At 39.3% G+C, this 21,443-nt stretch overlaps 2 protein-coding genes across 4 annotated transcripts in view; one reads left to right on the forward strand and one right to left on the reverse strand.

The window, feature by feature from the left end:
* The window catches only part of Hs6st (Heparan sulfate 6-O-sulfotransferase), a 79,236-nt gene that overhangs the window by 41,297 nt on the left and 16,496 nt on the right, over nt 1-21,443 (reverse strand). The gene's annotated exons all lie outside the window — the stretch shown is intronic.
* Nucleotides 2,325-8,996, forward strand: CG31213 (uncharacterized protein). 2 transcript variants are annotated; one of them, NM_169881.2, is made up of 10 exons: nt 2,325-2,575; nt 2,627-3,086; nt 3,146-4,910; nt 5,002-6,303; nt 6,481-6,690; nt 6,752-7,043; nt 7,104-7,739; nt 7,827-7,892; nt 7,959-8,453; nt 8,534-8,996. In NM_169881.2, exons 1-9 carry the CDS (start codon nt 2,358-2,360, stop codon nt 8,437-8,439), a joined length of 5,430 nt encoding a protein of 1,809 aa, NP_732473.2. In that variant the 5' UTR covers nt 2,325-2,357; the 3' UTR covers nt 8,440-8,453; nt 8,534-8,996. The 2 variants fall into 2 exon arrangements, with proteins under 2 accessions (NP_732473.2, NP_001262752.1); NM_001275823.1 differs by having other exon boundaries at nt 7,959-8,996.

The following is a 21,443-nucleotide window of genomic DNA, read 5'->3' on the forward strand; positions in this document are numbered from 1 at the left end:
CCGACTTTGACTGACAGCTGTTGACTACTGGATGGCTGACGAGCGCATATTCCGTTGTTAACGACTCGTTTTGACATATTGAATTAAAATGCAAAAGAGCCCGGCGCAGCTAAGGAAATTACAGTCACTCAAAATAGTGGATTCGTCGGAAAATCGAATTTCCAATGAATCGCTGCCAATCGACCTTGCCTTGTTATGCGTGTTAATAAATTTCTAGGGAAGCTTTTCCAGAGTGCTGCCAAGATCATAAGCCTGCATAGAATTTAAATGCAAATGGGAAAATTATTTCCAGCCAATGGAAAACGCAAATGATGCTATTAAAATGCAAACGATTTTTTTTTTTTTGTATTTATCTGAGAATTTTACACCAGTCAGGCAAGGCAACAGAAGGATAAAATATTCCCCACAATAAAAGTTACAATTGTGTTCTGGCTGATTTTCTTGGGCTATGATGTGATAACTATAACGTTATATTTAAGCATTTGCTTTTTATTTAATAAAAATTATAAATATATGTTATGTTTTGGTTTAATCAGCAAGCCAAGCCAGTAACATTTTGTATTGTTCATTTGAGACTAATTAAAATAAATTATATAATAATATACCAAAAATAAAGTCCGCCGTTAGATAAAAAGTAATTGCTTTGGAATTGTTCTTCTCTATGCTTTGCTTTAATTCTAATTAAGTTCGGGAAAGTAAAATATTTTGTTTTAATTATAAACCTGCGCCAATTTTTTCCCCACTTTATGGCTGGGTGTGTGGTTAAGCTGCCATTTCAACTGCAATACCACTTCGACACCACCTGTAATGGCCATTTAAGGTAATAAAACTACCTGGCTAATACTCCTAGCCACGTGGGTACTTTTTACACAGTTTTGAAATTAATTGAATTTGGGGTAGACAAATGATAAAAAAGTGAGGAAAACCAATTTAAAACTTTGTTATCCAATGGGAATAGCTGTGCCAATGTAATCCCACTATTTACGATTAGCTTAGTTGAAATAAATGTAATAGCATATGGCTAATTATTGTGACTACCGTTTTTTTTTTCTTAGTATTCTTTTAATTGAGTACCAAAGATTCAAGTATATAACAGCCATATCACCCCATAGTTTTATTGGACACCTAAAAAAAGTTTAAATATGAACCAAAATAAAATAATAATAGTTATAAATGGACCTTATTACCCCTTTGAAGTGTTCCTTGATTTTTGTTTTGCTTATAATTATGAATAATATACTTCGGTTTTATGAGTAAAGCTAGTGCAGCTTGCAATAAATTCTAACTAATAAACGGGAAATCCAACAGTAAACTCAAGGAAAAACACAGTTTCTTTTTATGTTCGCAGGATAATTTATGCATTTGTTTTTATGCGAAAATAGGTGAGTGGATTTGACTTGTGTTGGATAAACGGCGTCGAATCCAGAAACTCAAATGGCAATAAAAATGAAACTATGCGTTAATTGCAATTCCCAATTGACCACAAAACGAACACGAGCCACAAAATTTCCAACATAAACTCGACCAAGCGCTTTGACAAACGACTGTGGATGTGTGGGTGGCTAAGTGGCAATGTGTGTGTGCGCCGTGGCATAAAGTAGCTAATTGCCGTTAGTTATGTTGCCACCCACAAAATTCCGCAATTAATGTATCTCCCTGTAGCGGAAAAATGTGTGTGTTGTGCGGTTAAAAGACTAGCAAATGTTCGTTCTGGCAAAACACAAATGGAGCTAAGAGCGTAAAAAAGTATGCTACATTTTATTTTCTATGCTGCGGAATTCTACTCTTTTATTTTGTTTTAAAAAAAAAACAAAGTATTAATATTATGATAATAAATTAAACTAAATTGTCCTCTGTTTTTAATCATAGAAATTAAAGTGTGATTTAGAGTCTGTTGCATAAACGGGATGCACTTCATTTTAAGCTTTTAAGAACTCAATGCCATAAACGTCGTATTAAAAGTGATTAGTATTAGGAGGTCACCCGGAATGTAATACTGACTTGGAAAGTGTTTTAACTTTCAAAGTCAAAAGCGTTGATAAGTCAAAATTTAAGAATTAAATTACTTTTCAAATTTCATAAAATCGGAGTTTTGTGATATTGGTCGTCCTAAGAAATTGGTTAGAATTACAGCTATTGTTTCTTAACAATTTCCTCAAGTTAAACCTATGTTCCCTCCCATATCTTGCTTTCAGAAGAAATTAAGCAGAAGAATATGCTATGATACTAGCATTGGCTTGGCAACCCAATCTCATAAAGTCAAAACAAATATATATAAACAAATGTTATTTTAAATATATTCAATATAAAACCGAGATTTTAAAAGTGGAGGTGCAAAGGGGCTAAGGAAGTTGGTAATGAATCGAAACTTGACATATTGTCAAAAGTATCGGTTACTACTATGGAAGGACATCAAACTACAACTTACCAATTGGGTAGAATTAGTTATGATCATTTTCCTTTCAGCTTTAATGCCCATATTTTTCTCTATTGGCACAAAAGTAGCAAAATCAATCTTTCCCCCCGATATAGAAATGGAAAAGAGTCCCGGTCCGAAAAGTGTCAACACAAGTTTGTAAGTAAATATTTAATTAAGGTCAACATATTCTAACATTATTTTATTTAGATTCGTAGACTTATACTTTACACCTAACAATGGTATACTAGAGCAATTAATTACTCAGCTTGCAAATATTTCCGAATTTAAAAGTGTCGAAGTGTTTGACACCAACTCTGAACTCTACTTGCAATTGATGATTAATAGAAATGCAATTGGTATTGCGTTCCCCAGTGAATGGTATGACATAAAATCCTGCCCGGAAGTGCTAAATCTAACCATATTTATGCCGTTATCCATAAAAAGAAAAGATTTTAAATATTTCGAATCAGGATTTTTATTGCTTCAAGAGCGAATATCGAAAATATTCATATTTTTTAAGAATGCTGGAAACGGAAAGATTCCTCGTGTTCTGATGAATCATTTTCCATACCCCTCATATGTGCCCAATCATTATGCGGAGTCGGCAAAAGCCATGACATATATGACCCTAATATCGTTTTTTCTTCCCTGCATCACAATTGCCAAGGTATGATAAGCAAACTAAGTACATTAATAAAACCCCCTTAACCTCATTTTGTTGCAAAGTATGTAGTAGCTGAAAAGGAGCGCCATCAAAAAGCTGTTCTTACCGCAATGGGATTTAGTAATAGTATTCACTGGCTGGCCTGGTATACTAAATCAATGCTACTGTTATTACTATGTCTGTTAATTATGATTTCTATTTTTTCTATTGGCTTGATTTATGAATTTAGCAGCCTGGTTTGCCTGATGACCATTTTTCTGGTATACATCCATTCACTTGTGCTTTTTGCCTTCTTCATAAGCTCATTTTTCTCAAGAAGTCTATCGGCCGTCGTGGCCACAATTTTGATGTACTTCTCCACGGCTCTTCCCTTTCTAATTGTGGGCGCGGAGAATTCTAGTGTTGCAGCCCAAACGGCAGCCAGTATTGGACTTAACTCTGCGCTGTTCTACATTTTGGATTCGGTGGCCGTAATGGAGATGCAGTCGGTGGGAGCGCAATGGTACACCATTGACAATACTGCATCTAGTGGATATAAGCTCAGCATAGTGGGCTACATGCTCATCATGATTTCGATTAGCTGGATTGAGCTGCTCATCTGCCTGTATATCGAAGCGGTGCGAACTGGTGAGTTTGAAGTCCCTCAGCCATGGAGCTATCCATTCCAAAGAAGATATTGGTGTCCGCTCCGATATGGGTCTTCAGTTTTTCACCAAGGAGCCCTTTTGCCCCTTGCAGGGAAAAATTCCGAAGGAAATTTACCCGCAGCCCATCCAACGAGACAACCGATTATCTACCTCGATGATCGAACCCAAGAAAATTTTCAGAGGGTAAACATAAGCAAAAAAATTGGAATAGAAGTTAGAAGTCTTTCCAAGACATTCGGATTTCGCAATGTGGTAAAGGATTTATTCTTTAATGTGTACGAAAATGAGATAACAGCGTTGGTGGGACACAAAGGTTCTGGAAAAACTACAATCATAATGATGCTTTGCGGGATTTTGCAACCCACTACGGGAACAGTCCTGATCAATGGTTACGATATAGTTACCGAAGCAAAAGTAGCAAAAAGTAGTTTGGGAATCTGCCCTCAACACAGTGTCATTTTCAAAGGAATGAGTGCCAGGGATCACATATACTTCTTTAGTCGCGTAAAGGGCTACAATAAAACAGAGGCCATGATGGAATCGAATATCTACATCAGCAAGCTTGGCTTGGTCGATTCCCAAAAATGGGACGCCATGAGACTATCACCAGGTAATCAGCGACGATTGTCACTGGCCTGTGCCCTTTGTGCCGGCTCCAAGGTAATCCTCTGCGACGAGCCATCCTCCGGTTTGGATCCCATTGGTCGCCACGAGCTAATGCGATTTTTGCAGAAGGAGAAGCATGGACGCACCATCTTGATGACAACCCAACAGTTGGAGGAGGGTGAGATCCTTGCCGACCGCATAGCTATCATGAACGATGGACAAATTTTGTGCTACGGCACTTTGGGATACCTAAAACAATTGCCATTCACCAGCTATACACTCTCCTGCCAGATGGCTCCCAATAGCAAAGCGGACAACCTGACGGATCTCGTTAGGCTCTATATGACGACCACCACTTCTCCGGTGTTCCACGGAGTGGATGTGAGCTACAAACTGCCACGAAGCCAAATAGACCGCTTTCCGGAGTTTTTCCAACAGCTGGAGGAGAATAAAAAAAGCCTCAATGTCGTCAGTTTTGGAGTGAGCGATTCAACTCTGGATGGAATCTATCTCAGTTTGGATTATGGTCAGGGGAGTTCACGTCTTAGGGGCGGTGCTGATCCAGGAGTTAATGGTAAGATTAGAATTAGTGTGCACTTGTATTTATAACATAGTTCTATATATTAAATTACATTTATTATGTGGTTCTTAATTTTGATTTGCAGATAAAGTCGAGTTTGGAGTTCAAACGGACAAGGCAATTCGGACGAAGGATAGAGCGAACAACTCACTTGTTAGGTATCAGCATCAAGTGGACCCCCCAAACGAAACGATACTAAACACAAAAACGCCCATAAACCCAATAGAAATATGGAGGCCAATAGATCGGGAAAAAGGAAGTTGTATGGCCCAATGGCAGGCAATGTTTATAAAGAAAAAAAATTACACTGCGTCGCGTGCACTGATTTTTATTTTAATCCTCATCATTCCACTTTTCTATTATATCATAGTACTTGGGACTGCCGCCTCGGAAAAATGTGCCCATCGAACGGATAAACAACCTGTGCTCCCATTGTCGCTGGACTATTATAGCTATGATGACATGATCATCTTACTCGAAGTTGATAAGCAGTTGTACAAGAGCGAAGGAGAGGCCTACGTCCAATTGGTCAAAGAGCCTGCAACCGTCGAAAGCGTAGACTCAATTTTTTCGCATCTTTTAAAAGCACCGCCAATAATACGACGTGATATTAAGCGTAAATATGTCTGTGGTGCTTCGTTTAATAATGCGTCAACTATCACGGCCTGGTTCAATAGCGATGCTTTCGAACACTCGGCACCCATTGCCCTGAATTTGGTCTATAATGCCCTGGGAAAGGCAGTGTTTGAAGACCAAGATTTCAGTATTTTGGTAAACAGAGGTGATCTTCATGATTTCATTTGGTTAAATAACGCTTCAAGTATGAGGCGCAGGTATAAACGACAGAATGATCCGGACTATACGGATTATTCGGACTACGAAATTCAGGAATATGATGTTGTTGTCAAACCAAACAGCTCCAGTACATCGGGTCAACACAATAAATCTAACCCCGGGGATGATAATATAATTACTGTTCAGATGTCTATAATAGAAGCAGCTTCAACATTATATAATGAAAAGGGCAAAAGGAAGCAACTCTTCGGTACACTAATTATAATAACAGCGTATATAGCCCTGTGTTTAAGCATATTTTCCATATTTGTAACCAAGGAGCGTGTGGAGCATTTTAAAATGCAACAAGAAATTTACGGAGTGACCCTATTCTATTTCTGGTCAACCCACTTTGTTGGCGATTTTCTAATATATGCAATTTACATGGGGGCTTTAACAATTGCAATCTATCATTTTACAATATGGTACCAAGTGGTTGTAATGCTTCTACTTATTGGATTTGCCTGCCTGCCATTTGTGTACCTATGTAGTTTATTGTTTAGTTTGCCTAATATTGCATTTGCTGGAATCTTTGCGATCCTGGTAATGACGGGTGAGTAACGAAAACATAAAGCTGATAATACAAATTTGTATGAAATAAAACAATCGATCTTTACAACTAAGGGCTGGGGATGTAGATTGTCTAAGATATCTATAAAAAGCTAAACTGCAAATAAATGCAGATACCATTTGAAAGTATATAATAATCCAACTTCATATTTCTGTGTAGGTGGAATGCTATTTTCCTTTATGTACATGTTGACCCTAATCACGGATGTCAATTTTACAACTGTATTTGCGATACTTCCAATGTACGTCGGTACCTTTGGCCTATTTAAATGCCTCGCGTGGCGTGAATATTGCAACCGTGAAGTACTTCCTCCGATCGAAGAACTTGATTGTAAATTCGGAAATTGTAACGTGTTCTGTGCGTGCAAACGTAAGTATTTTTAATTTACATTATGCATTCTACTTGATTAACTTGTTTTACTGTTGAGCAGCTGAACGTACTTGGATGGAGGTATGGCTACTGATGGTCCACTGCTTGGTTTGGTTTATATTTCTTTGGTTTTCGAACTTTGGATACGAAATTGGCTACAGATTTAAGCCAAAGCTATCCAACCGGATTTGGCATAATAATGAGAAACACATTCGTGTTCTGGACGAAGAAAGACGAGTGGGTCTAATCCCGAAATACGAGCATGAGGATTATCCAATAATAGTTGACCAGGTTACGAAGAACTACTGCCGCGCAAAAAATGCCGTTCAATTAGTGTCATTCGCGATAAGACCGTATGTACTATATTAAACTAACGAATATCCTAAATAGCTTTGCCATATGATTCTAAATAGCGGCGACACTTTTGGCCTTCTGGGTGCACAAGGAGCTGGAAAGACATCTATTTTCCAAATGATTGCTGGCGAGACATCCATGTCCCATGGAAACATCTATGTGAGAGGACACAGTCTGAGGGAACACAGGAATGCTGCCAAAATGGAGGTCGGCTTCTGTCCCCAAGGCGATAATGCCCCCAAATATCTCACTGGTCGGCAGCTGCTGAGAATCCATTGTCTGCTCCACGGAGTGCCGAAAGATCATATCAAGGCGGTGTCCGAGCAAATGGCCATCGAATTTAACTTTAAGGATCAACTGGACAGGCCGATTCATACATATAGTGGTGGAAAGAAGAGAAAACTGAATATTGCTCTCGCTATCGATAGCGGGTCGGTACTTTGTCTTGATGATACAAATGGTAGTGTCGATCACGCGACCCAAAGGTTTATTTGGAGAAAGCTGGAGGCTGTAAAGAGAAGCGGCAGACCGGTACTCCTGACCACCCAGAGCATGGAGGAGGCCAATGCAGTGTGCTCGAGAGTGGCTTTCCTGGTCGCCGGCGAGATGATGTTTATCGGATCGCTGCAGCAGGTGCGATCAGAAGTATCTAATACCATAGTGATAAGGCTTAGGGTCAATCCCAGTGACGGAAAGTAAGTACCGTGAAATTTATCAGAACACATATTGGATATTCACGAATCACACATTTTCTGTTAACTCGTAAATATTTAATATTACAGACTGAAACGAAGATTTCAACAACTAATAGCTGATATGGCAGAACTCTTTCCATTGGCTACATTACAGTAAGATCCAATTAATTACGCAGTGAACGATATAGTCTAATCTCTAGTCTATTTTAATATTTTAAGCGAAGCCCTTGAAACTTGTCTCATATATCACATAAATATTAATGTTACAACGTTGGCCAACTTGTTCTACCAAATGGAAAAGATACGAAATGAAGGACTCCTGGAGGACTATTCCATAACGCAGGTTTCCTTGGACGAAATTTACAGAATACTGAATGATGAAGAAGATCCGAATCTCGTAGACCTAGACTCTACTCATAATAGCGAAGTTTTAGAGGACATACGAGACACAACGAGAGACACAACGAGAGGGACAACGAGAGACACAAATTTAGTATCAGATGAGGGTATACAAAAAGAAAAGGTTAAACGGAAAAAAGTGGAAGAGGAAGATAGAGATAGGCAGGAAAGTACCGAAACTAGTAAACCGAAAGTAAAGAGAAGTCCCGCAACTCAATCTGATAGTACTGATACCGATGAAATGGAAGTAGAAAAAGGCGAAAAATTAAAAAAGAAAACTTCAACATTTTTTCAAGATTGAAAATCGAACATTTTGTAAGTCCTTATATTTTTCTAGAGTTCAAGAAGTATTTATACTTTATCACGCCTCAACTTGCATAACTTTAAAACCAAAGACGAGGACATAGCAGTATTTGTATTCATTAAGGAATTTCCGCAAGTTTTCCCGGCTTCATTTTCCCCCATCCTTTTGGTCCTGCACTTAAGCTTTTCGGTGTGCCTGGCTGACATTTGAGGGCAACGGTTGATTAAAATGTCAAATGCCTTGCATATTTTAAATGCCATCGCGTCAAGCCTCGAGGAAAATTCATCCGAAAACTGAGGCGCAGGCCGAAAATCACACAAGGACCATACAACGGGGCAATTAAGGATAAGAAGAACTCAGCTACCAAGGACGATTCCCAGAATATGAATGGCGCATACTTAATTGCCCCAAAAGGTGTTTAAGAATTGCGTTTATGGGGGCGGAAACGTGATAAAATTTTTACCAATATTATTTCTAAATTCGTAAATATGTTTAAAATGATACATTTCGTTTACCACTGCCTTTTTTTTTAATAAATAAAATTTTCCTTTCTCAATGCGGTGTAGCAACGTTCACTATTTGGTTATTACCTGAAACGATAAAAAATAGTAAAAAAAAATAAAAACACAGATTTGATTACTTGAATTGAGGCAGTGCGTAGGGTAAAATAGTTTCGGCTAAAAACAACAAACTTAAATTAAAGCCCAACTTTTGGCGAGCACTTTGAAAAATGGCAACCGAAAGGCGAAAGTTTCCCGGTTATCAAGTGTTGGCCAAGTTAGCGTTTGCCGGAGCGAAAAACAAATTGTTGCTGGGCTGCAACCAATGGTGCTTAAGATAAAGCTGCCGAGCCAAACGACAACGATGGCAAATACTAATTTTCCAAGGCAACGCGGAAACGGCGAATGCCCAACTGCGCGAGGCAAAGTAGAACGAGTTGGGTTCGCTCGCAAAACTTTCTTCAAAACAAAGTGAAAATGGGGAAAATAAAGAAAATGGTGGCCAAAAAGCAGCAAAAGCGAAAGCTTAAATTAGTCAAGCGCAAAATCAAGGCGCTGACTCTTAATGTTGATATATTAACTTGTTACCATCACTTTAGCCGGTGAGAAAGGATTGCGAAGTACAAAATTAATTGTAGAAACAAATAAATTGCAAAGCAGCAGTACCTTCATTATATATTTCTGGAAAAATTGCTTTTAAAAATATTTATTTTTCTAAGACTGGCTTTTTTTTCCTGCACATCTTATTTATAGCTAGAGTTTTGTTAGTTCGCAACTTTTCTCTGGGATTTAAGGGCTTAAGCCAGACTTTTTAATAACATTCACTATATAAAAGGACAACTTGTTGTATGATCCTCTTAGTTCTTTATTAGAACAAACACCCTTTTATCCTTTGGATCAAATGTTTCCATGTTACAAAGGCATCATAAGAGCTATTGTTTTACTAAAGTAACGCAAATGGCGCACCACAGATTTTGACTGCCTTTTTAAATTTTTTCCACTAACTCAAACTTTTACGTTTTTTCACTGATGTCGGGATAAAATAATAAATCACAGAAAATATATGCGCCCGACACTGTTTCTCCCTTCTTGCCCATTTTTTTTTGCTCTAATGTTCCCTGCATATGAGTGAGTAGAGTTAGTGTGTGCGTGTGTGTGTGTGTTCCGGAAACACGTCAGCATGTTATGGCAGCGGAAGCTGATATAGCTGGGATCGGGTGGGTAGGTGGCAGCCCAGCCAGGTTGCATGTAATGAGGCACTGATTGGTGCCTGAGAAATTGCCGCTTGGAGAGCTCTGCTGATTATTTTGCACCATTTTATACGCTCGGGCTCCAACTTGTGAGCTAAATCAAACAAGTTGACACTTGCCACGCCCTGCTTTTTAGCACGGGCGCATGCATATCTTTTGCCACTTTATGTGGATGTGGAGTTGGAAGTGGAGGTGGATGTGGCGGTGGCGTCAAGAACTTAACCTGCATCCTGTTGCAGTGGCAGGCAAAATGTCGTAGAGCGACCAGACGTGCACCCCAGCCTTTTGGCCCATTATGCATTGTGACACTACTTTTCTTTTCTTTCTACCATTTTTCCCGCTGCTTGGGAATTTTCGCAGCTCTCTTTCTCAAGTGGCAAGCGGAGCTGTCTTTCCCACGACTGCTGGCTGCACTTTGCATAACTTTGTTGCATACTTTTGAGCGTGTTTCGGCCCCGGATCGTGTTTCACAGCTCCCGTTGGAGCTGTTTCCCCAACCAGGTCTGTTCCATGCTGCTCTGTGCTGTACCGCTGCCACATTATGTATTATAAAAGCATAAACATTATGTCTGACGTTTACTTAATGCTCGAATAACTCGGGAGCTGGAAAACTTTTCAATAATTACTGCGAAAAACATCACAGAGGCAACCGACCTAAGCAGGTGTGGTTTGAGTAGGCACTAAAGTTGGCTTGTGCGTTTGGAAAAAGTAGGAGCATTTAAGCGCACAATTATATTCAATTCGTAATATAATAATATAGTAATGTTTTGATAGTAAGAAATACTTCAGGTTTCAATGTTTCTCTATTGCAAATTTTGCTCACTTCAAGACAAATACTTCCTAAATGATAAAAAAAAGTAAGCATTAAAGCATATAAATAGCAAATACGGTAAGATATGCTATTTAAGGAACGCAGCAAAAGGGATTCCATACTTGGAATATATTCGCTTAAAGCAGCTTTGCAGTAACACTCCAAAGTATTATAATTTTCAATTCCAGGCAGTGGGCCACATTCTCCTTTGCCAAAAGTCCTCTTATGTTATGAGCAACAACACGAAGCCAACATCGCAGATTCTTATCCCCCAAATCCCCACAGCCGTCTCTATAAACAAGAATATCTCGCCCGTTTAAGCCCGTCAAAGCTGCTGCAATTACCTTGTTAATACGCATAAAAATGCTCTAACAAGCGAGAACCAGAGACTGGAGCCCACTTTGAACCCAGAAAGTCGGGGAATCCCCTGTGAGGCAGCTTTGCCGACAGCGACAAAACGCAATCAGATTAAAAAACAATGCAAAAAGAACCGAGTTTTCTTTTTCATTTGCCGTAACGCACAACAGTTTTAATCCGCTTTTAATTGCCTGAAATCCAATTGGCGACCTACATAGCAACCTGGTTCAAAGTTACTCGCATCCTCTTGCCACTGCCCAATCCCAATCTCAATCCCGCACACCCACAATCCGTAGCCTTTAAAATGGACAAGCAATTAGTAAAGTAAAAAAAAAAAAAACGTAGAAACTAGTTTGTTGAACTCGGGGGCTGAAGGGGTCAAATAAAAACTTATACCGCAGTCCAGCTTGAAGGTGGCAAATTCGAAAAGTAGGCAACGAAAAGCGTTTCATCCAACCGCCAATGAATGAAAATGCCCTGGCCACAAATGTTTTATTTAATTTGCTAATTTACTTAATTAGTACTCCGATTGGCAGTTTGTCAAGGTGCATTTTAAATTGTTTCTTAGCAGCACAATCCTTTTAACTGGATACGTTTAATTACATTCGACAGCAGATTGCTGACAAAAGTACAAAAACCTATTGTTTCATAAATGAGCAGCGAGACCGCAATATTATTATTGCCAAGGTGTGCAAATTTTCAGTGACAAGAAAACCCAATTTCCACCTCAAGTTTGGTCTTTTCTCTTAGTGGTTTTTCCTTCGCTGTCATTTGGCTTTGTTGACTCTTCTGCCCGCCTGCACTTGACATTATTCACAGGAAAGATAAATCGTCTTGGCTGTTTTTTATACCAGCTGGACGGTGCCTGTAACTGTCTTGAATTGACTTGGCTGAATTCAACAAGGCATTGCTGTCATATTCTGTGGCCCCAGTAAGCTGCCAAAACCACTAAATTCTAATTGTAATTGCCTTTTGACAGGTGCCCCAAGAAGTTATTCTGCTTTTCACTCTGCCCTTAAAATGTCACCTTGATTTTTATTGAAAAAGTTTCCAATTAGGCATTAAGTAATAAAAGTAGTAGTTAAACATATATAAGACACATATTTATTACAAGTGAAGTATACAATTTACTTCTGCTTGGATGAATTTTAAAAATAGATATCATACAAAAATCTTTCCTGTAAGTTAAGAGTTTTTTAACCAGTATATAACCTTCTGTTAAAATCATTTATAAATTGCGATCCAGGACGATGCTAACTAACCCGCACAAATTTATTATGGCCCAGTCTATGTGGGCGTCGTCCGGCGTGAGAATGAAGATAATAAATTCTCGCACTAAAACCTGAGCGACATTCAACAAAATAATTACCAGCATATTTCGAATGTCTCACGGGGCGCACCCAGCCACAATTTATCATTTTGCCTCAGCTGTTGGCCAACTAGGAGGCCAACTAGTGGGTGAACCGGTGGGTGAATAGTGGATGGGTGGGTAGGAGAAGAGAAGCTCATTTCATAACTCAGAAACCTCGAGAGTCATTTATAAGGCTGGAAGGCGAAAAGTTGTTTTTTCCTGCAAGTGGAGTGGAGGGGTGGTGGGAAACTTTGACTTGAACTTGTTATTTAACACTTTCCAGACGAGACGAGATGACACAACTGGGCGTGGTCAAAAGGCTGTTAGAATGCGTATATGTACATACGATCATATAAATGCACATGAGGGGGGCGGAATGGGATGCCGGAGAGAGGGGTATGGAGTCCAAAGGATGGATGGTCCAACATGCACGGACACTTGAGACAATCCGGAGTACTCGACGGGATATTTCGTTTGAAGTGCGAATAGTTTAGGCGAGCATTCGTCTCTGCTGCTGGTGTGCGTGTGTGTGCCAGTATTCTCAGTTAAGCATGGCAAACACGTCGTATTAGTAATTAATTACACTTGTGCCACTGTGCTAGACAGAGACGGCAGACGGAGGGAAAAAGCACGACTTCTAGACTCTCGGTTTGACATGAGATTATGCGCTTTTAGCATCTGTTTGCAAATTGGTACGACTATGCACATGTCCTGTCACTTGTCATCTGTGCACTTTGCAATTACCCAATCGCATCAAATGGAAAACGTTGAACCGTGCGAATACAAGTACCTTAAGGTGTCAGCCGTAATTTATTCAAAATCGATTTGAAAGAAATACAAAAAGGCTTAGTTTATGTTTGGCAACAAATCGAGTATTGCTGCTTAAGTATTTGTAATTACATTTGGTCAACCATTTTATATAGCTCCTAACTCGATTTTGGACTTATTAAAATGTATGTTCTTAACTCGCTTAAGCTTAAGCCGCTTGCAAGATTGCAACCATTTTTTCGGGAAAGAATTTGCGACGTTGCCCTGAAAAGTAGGCATCATAAAGTCTGCGTGGAAACTTTCAAAGTTGGGAAAACTTTAAAGAATGCGGTAAAGGTAGTAGTTCCCTCTCATAACGCTTCACTTGCTCTCATCTTCTTCTGGTTCGCACAAGTTGGCAAGGGGAAAAATATAAATTCTTCCTGCTAAGCGAGTTTTTAGCTTAAGGCGCTTTCAAATGATTTGGTGGAAAGCCCCCAAAAAAATGGGGATAAGGGACCATTATTTAACTTTTTGCTGGATGTTTTTCTTTTTTTTTAGGCGCCTTGTTACATCTGTCAGCTGCACACCTGCCTTGGTGTAACGTTAACACGTGCTTAAATAATGGATAAAAGTCGGAAGTAAACGAAATCCCCTTTAACGAAAATGCAAACGAAACTTTTCAACCCGCCTAATTGGTTTAAAATCTGACGGTTGAATAACTTTACTCTTGTTTTTGTTAATTTAGGGCCTAATTTGATACGCTAGCAGACTGACTTTGATGTCCTTTTAAACTTTGTTTGCCCTTGCCTTATGCAAACCAATATTCTCATTTAAGTCTTTCGTTTACTGGCTCAATTTTAATTGAACAAATCATAAAATTGTGCTTTTACATAGCAACTGACGAAAATGAAGCAATTAATTTGATTGAAATTGTAATTACAATTAACATAAAAGTTTCTTGTTTGACTTGTTTTGAAAATTCCAAAAAGGCTTGACAGCATTTTATCATTACAACCATTTCATTTATTGGTAATTGCAATCGCTTAAAATGCTTTTAAATTTATTTGAGCCGCAAAAAAACGCCTGTTTCTGATTTATTTCGAACTTGATGAATAGAATACGGTTCAGATCCGTAGTTGTCTACATTCCGAACGACTTTCCACATCAGCTTTAGTTATTTCACCTTGTAATCTTTGCAACATGGATGCAGATGCGACCGCATCAGATTAGCTTGCAGGGAAAACTTTTGGACCAACACGAACAAGAGCCAAATGCGAGCCATGCTCACAATGCAGTTGAAACAAACAAAAGCCAGCAAACAACCACCACGGGCAATGGCCACCCAACCTTCAGGAGCAAGAACAATGGAAAAGCTTTGCCCAAAACATAAATATCTGACCACCCACCGCCTCTTTTGGACATAAACAGGGTTGGGGAATAGCCTTGAATGGTTTTTGGTCGCGTGGCCTTATTGGCTCATTAGTAAATGAACTGTAAATGAACGGCAAAGCCTGTCAAAAGATATCAAGCTGGTAGCAAACCTTATCGGGAACCCTTCTGCCCGCCAAACCGTAACGTCTAGCCCATATTTTTCCGTAATCCCACACTTATTTGTTTTCAATCAACGTAATCATTGATAATGGACGCGGCTTGAGGTTAGACAATGGGTTTATAAAGGTTTCAAATTACCGAAAAGCGAAGCGTATTAATTGCCTTAATTCCTGAGAAATATGGTAGAGTACATTATACATTACTTTTGTATATATTTAATTTTAAAATACCAATGATTTTCAACATTTTCCCTTTTTTTAACATCCCTGTAGTGTTAAGAATTTCACCTAGCACGCGAACCAAGCGAAAACATCACATGGTGACCCCCTGGAGTTCGATAACCCTAAAAATAAGGACCCCGAGCAACATGAACTCGTCGAGTTTGTTGACAAGTTGGCTTTTGACCAATTAGCCAGTAAGTTGGGGCATACGTACACATTTAGAAAACAAACAGGGAATTTGCCTTGCGTGGTCGAAACCAAAATATATACATCACGTAAACGCCTTCCTTTGATTTGGCTAATATGCAGCACGGACTTGACATAATTACCACATTAAGGCTATGAACTCAAACATAGAAGCCATATTAATGGTAATTATAGAAATCAAACTAAGAGGTAGAGCAATCCACTTACTGCAAATTGCCAATACCACATAGATTGAATTTTAATAACATCTTAGAGGCGGCTGCTTTTCCTCATCCAACCCTTTTCGCGCTTATGAGTAATTTAACTGAAGTTCCAGATCGAAATTAGAATTTAATGGCATTATCCATTTTCTTGGCCATTAAAATGGCAATGCGATTCTGAATTACACTTCCAAGCATCCATTTGTATTTATAAACTATTTTCGAAACACTTAATAGTACTTCAATTGCGCTCCAAATGGCAAACATAACGGTGTCCGGTGATAGCCGATGCGCGGAGTCACATAAAAACTGCGAGGACAGAAATGTGTGGTCATGTCATAATGTCGATTGCGAAAGTATACCCCTCCATTTGGCCACCACACATACAGAGAGGAGCACCTAGCCCCCAAGTTCGCCGTGTAAACTTTTTTTTACAGATAAAACGCGAGAAAAGCGAAAAGACATAAAACCCGGGACAAGTTAAGTGCAATCATGGATTGGTCTAGTCCGCGCTGCCATGTGCCATCATTAACGTGGCAACACGTTATTGTTTGAAGGCTGGCGGGGTCGTGGTAAGGGGGCAGGTGACTGGGGGGGGGCGTGGCCGTGGTATTAGGGGCGACGCTATAACCGCACATAATGTTGGGCCATTTCATCGAGCGACCAGGAGAACGGAAAAGCATTAGAAGAGTGGGGAAAAGCGCGCTTTATATTCGCCATTTACGTGTTGAACATGGAATTTAATTTCTTCGGTAATTAATTGCAATCGTGTTGGCATTAGGTTTAATGCTCTAATTGGGCAGATGTTTGTCCGCTCTCCCACGTGTGTGTTTCGCGCGAGTGTGTTTGTGTGTGTCTTGTGTCTGTGTGTGTTTGTGTGCGCTTAATGGGGTGTCCGTGGCGTGGTGTGCGTGCCTTCATATCAAATTGTTTGACTTTGGCTTCACCATTTTATTTGTCAAGTCAGTGGACATTAAGATGAAATGCAATGCTCGCCTAATTGATTCTATGATTTGCTTAATTGTCATGGCACTCAAGCACATTACTTGGTTTGTCTCCGCTCGACTATTGGACTAAGTTTGCTTAGGAAGCGCGCAGCGGGAACTCATTAACGTAAATTGTAATTTAATTTAATTAAGGTGCTCGGCGGTGGGGTTAACTTTCCGTAAAAAAAAAAGCAACCGACGTCACAAATAGTATCGTACACGAAAATAAATTCATATTAACACATCTTACATATGATACATCTACTTTATATATGGGTCGTTCTCAATTTTTTGTAGTTTAGCTTCTTTATTTTATGTATTATATTGTTCGAAATTCTCTTCAATTAAATTGAATTTGAATCAGATCAACTACTATTCAAAAACATATCTTTCTTTAGAATTTCATCATATACTTTACCCTTTTAAAATGGTTATTAGATGCGAAGTCATAGCTCACCTGAAAAGACAAACAAAGAAGAACATTTAAATTAGAGAATAATATTTTCAGTCATTAAATCTGGGTATTTTTTGAAATATAAAATATTATGGACTCCTCTCGGGTCATTTTGTTTGCTGCATCCCAAAGGCGAGTAAACCGAAACCAAGCGAAAAGCCTATTAAGACCTACACCCACTCGCTCAAAAAAAAAAGGACAAAAAGGATGCCGAAAGGAAAACATAGAAAATAAGAATGAAAAAAGTTGAAGAAACAAATACTGGAAAAAAGCACCCAAAGAAGACCCTTATTATTTTTCAAGCCTCTTTTCTTAGCAGGCGCTAAAACGTTAGTACCCGTTTGTCCACAAAAAACAATCCGTAGGCGACGGTCATTTAAGTCCACAAAGTATATTTTAAGAGCCAGCGATCCTTTGATTCACAGTTCCTTGGGTTAAAAAGATGCTCTTATATGGGACATTTAATTCAGATATTCATCTTGACACACAGCTTAGCATAGAAATCAAATATTATTATTGTTTAATTCGCAAATGATCTTGACAAAAATAAGCAAATTACCAGTAACTACCAAGCACTTATTTAACCAACACAAACGATGATATTGTGGGAAATTTGTAGACGAAAGGGTCTGAAATCGGAACATTATGCTTTTAATATTTGGCACAGTCACCTTTTGACCTGCTCAGAAAATCGAATTCACCTCGAAAGTAGACAACAATGTTGCTCGTACCCCGTCATTAATGCGAAAAGAGTGTCAAAACACACAAAGACCTTTCTAAGCGGACCCCGTCGGAAACCCAAAGAACCCTTGAGGATGAAAAGCGTGAAACAAAAGCAAACTGTTCCCTCTACACGTGCCAACATCAGCGGAAACGTCAACGTTTCGACGGCAACGACGACGCACTTGTCGGAAAATTTGGAAAGACTTGCCAAATGTCTGCAATATGTTTTCTTTTTGTTTGGCACAGGTACAGCGAAACAACGCAAACACGCATTTGCTAAGCATTATCATACTTAAAGCAGAATAACAGTATAGTTCAGTGGCGCGACTATAAGATACCCATTACCCACAGTAAATATGCGTCGGAGATTGCAACTGAGTAATAGTTGTCAGTGCATGAGTAGGAAAATCAGTAGCCAAAGCAGGAACAGTATGAAATTAGAGGAAAGTAGCTGGGAAAGGATGCTCTGTGGCAATGGCCTGCGGTCCTAGCTGCCAGCTACTTTATGCCTTCCCTGCTTCCTGTGTCATGTCGGTTGACCGCAAAATTAAATTACAAGGAAACCCCAAACGAAACGAACATGGCCAGAAAGAGCGAGTTACAAGCGAAAGCGAGCAATACTCGTAGTGCAGCCAACTAGGAAAAGGACGACAAGGATTTAAAACGTTAAAGTAGGACAGTCCAAAGTCGAAACAATAACCAAACTGGAAGCCACGGGAGCGGAAGGACTCGACATGGCGGAACAAAGTTTGAGAACATGGTAATTACGTGTGTCCATGCCAAACTGACCCCTTACACGTCATCACAAACGACGACTCAGAGCCATTAGACCGAATTCGGTTTGGGCTTTTGATTCCTCCCACTCCGGGTCGCTCAATTAGCAATTAGTTTTATTTCAATTCAGTTTACTTAAGTACGAGATCCCCACCCTAACCCCGTTCTACCGGTAAAATGAGGATTTGTCTAACTTTTCCAAGTACTTAAGAGCTTAAGGTAAAAAAGTTTTTTTGGGTCTTCAGTTTTTGCTTTTCATTTGGGTTTTTTGGGTCACAGCTTTGTCAAATGACTTGTAAGGGTTGTCGGCCAGGTAAGCATAATATAAGTTCAAAGGTATTTTCTGTCAGGCTTACTACCGTAATTAGAAACTAAACTGGGAGAATGGGAACATTTTAGTTAATTATTGGGTGGGTTCATAAGCACTATGAGATTCTTAGCTGTCTTATGTTCTTTAACAAGTGCAGCATATCTTTTCATGTTACCATTTACCATTTTATTGATAACCTATTAAGGATAGATATCTTTACAATCTCTACCAGAAAACTTATCTGCAACTTTAACTCTTTATAACCAGCACTCCCTAATTGAGTGGGTCCTTGTAGAAGTCCTGAATGGCAAGTCATCGCCAACCAACAGCCAACAGCCAACAGCCAACACCCTAAGCCCAATCCCATATGTAGATGTACTATATCAGAAGACGGACAAAAGACTCAAGTTGGCCTTCGTCATCGCCACAGAGAATGGGAGCGGGGAAGGAATCGAGTGAGCTGGGAGTGTCGGCGCCATCATTCGAAAAAAGCTGCCACATTGTCGCCAATAATTCAACGACAACGTCGGCGGTCATAAACGAAATGATTTATTAGCCGGCAAAGACGAGAGATATCAAGATATATATGTATGTACGAGTATGTATATCGAAGCGAAACCAACTCAACAAGCCGCTTAACGAGTCCCCACACCTCTTTATCACATCACATCGCATATGTATGGATGAATTTCTTGATTCTATCAATGCATATCGTAGAGATTTATTATCATTTGCAATCGCAAGAGCATAACGAATATGAAATTAATAATTAATGACACTGCGACGTTATACTGAGTTGCTGTTTTGTTTAGTTATCTTATTACTGCTTCCCCTTTTATTTTTTTGTGGCTTTTTAAGCTTTCTGTCTAGTCGCTGTGACGTTTTTATCGCAAACCACAAATGGTTTGCATATGCTTAACACATTTTTGCGTTACTTGAGTTTTTCTAGCCAACTTTTATTCGATTTTAATGAGTGTGTCCCGTGAATGAAAACCAAAATCTGGCGCCAGTATAAATTGTGTACGGATGTTTGCCTTTTCGTCCTCCGCCTTTTTATTGTTTAGGCAGTTGGCGCCACAATGTGCACAATATTGAATGAAAAACAAAAGCGATGTTTCCGATTTTCAATAGCTTTTGGAGTGTGTACCTATTGCTATTCAAATATGTTTTGAACTTGTAAGGGAAATTTAGACGGAGGTGGGGAAATACAATATTGTGATTGTATCTTTTTGGCATACAGTAAAATATATATTATTTGGTTATCAATTATTTTAACCATTCCCCGCGATATTTTTGGCTCATTTAATCGCAAAATGTAAATATGTTTTCGATTGGCAAAAGTGCATGCACATTATTTGCTTTGCAATTATTTAAACAAACAAACCTTTCTAATTTAATTATAATATTTAAACTAGATATTGATGTAAAGCAATGGAAGCAGCGCATACTGTCTACTAACTCTATTTTATTTAAAATTTTATTCAGGCCTCGTCTTTATTTGGGCTAATGTAATTCACATTTCTTATCGCCAATTATCTGGTAATAAGTGAACGCAATTCACCAATTTTCCCCCGAGTTTGTGCCCCAGCAAATTTGCACATTTATCGACTGCATAATTTACGAGTCGTCTAATTAACCCAGCTCGCAACTAAAATTTGCACCCGAAAAGAATGTAAATAAGCCGCAATTATGGCTGCCGCTAATTGAAGCAAAAAAGTCGCAGAGCAGACGCAGTTCGCCAGGGAATATTAAAGTCCTATGCGGAAACTGTGGCGCATTGTAAAGTAGGTAAATAACCGGCTCACACACACCCATGAATATTTCTGGGCCATTATAACAATTACTTGCACTTGCCCCTTTGCTGGCGTGGCACCAAAAAAAGAAAAGAGTTAAATAAAAAATATAAGCGGCAAAATACGGACTAAAAAAATTAACCAAAAATAGGAGAAAAGTTGAAAGAGTGAGAAAGTGAAGTGAGTGAGGGGCAAGTCAAACACTCAAATGTTGGGGCAAGGCGAAGGCGCTAAAAACCCGAACACACTTTTGTGGGTAATGGGCTTTGGCAAAGACTGCCTGTCGCCCCATTTTCTCATTTTCCACAGGCTTTTTCGTACCATGCGGCGTATGTGTAATATCGTGCGGTGCAAGTGCATGTTGACTTTGCTTCTCAGTATGCGTGTGTGTGTGTGTGTGTGTGTGTGTTTGTGAGTGTGAACAAACAACATACACACATGGACACACGTACACACTGACCTACATCGACGCCTCAGTGGAGACCCGCATTTCCTACCAAAAACGAATTTTCCTTACGCAATTCCTCCTCTTTTTTTTTTGCTATTTTGTTGTTGGCTGCCAGTCCTTTATTTGGTATTTTCCATCTCGATGGAGGTCAGGGTAAAAGAAGAACCGAAACCGAACAACACATTGCAGGCCTCAACGAGTATTTAGTTAATGGAAATTATTAAAAATGAAACCGTCGCCGCAATAACTCAGCGAACGGATAGAGCCTCCTGCGATGCAATTGCAATTTGTTTCCCATTCCACAAGCGCATCCTA

This window comes from Drosophila melanogaster, chromosome 3R (assembly GCF_000001215.4).
Source record: "Drosophila melanogaster chromosome 3R".
Lineage (NCBI taxonomy): Eukaryota > Metazoa > Arthropoda > Insecta > Diptera > Drosophilidae > Drosophila > Drosophila melanogaster.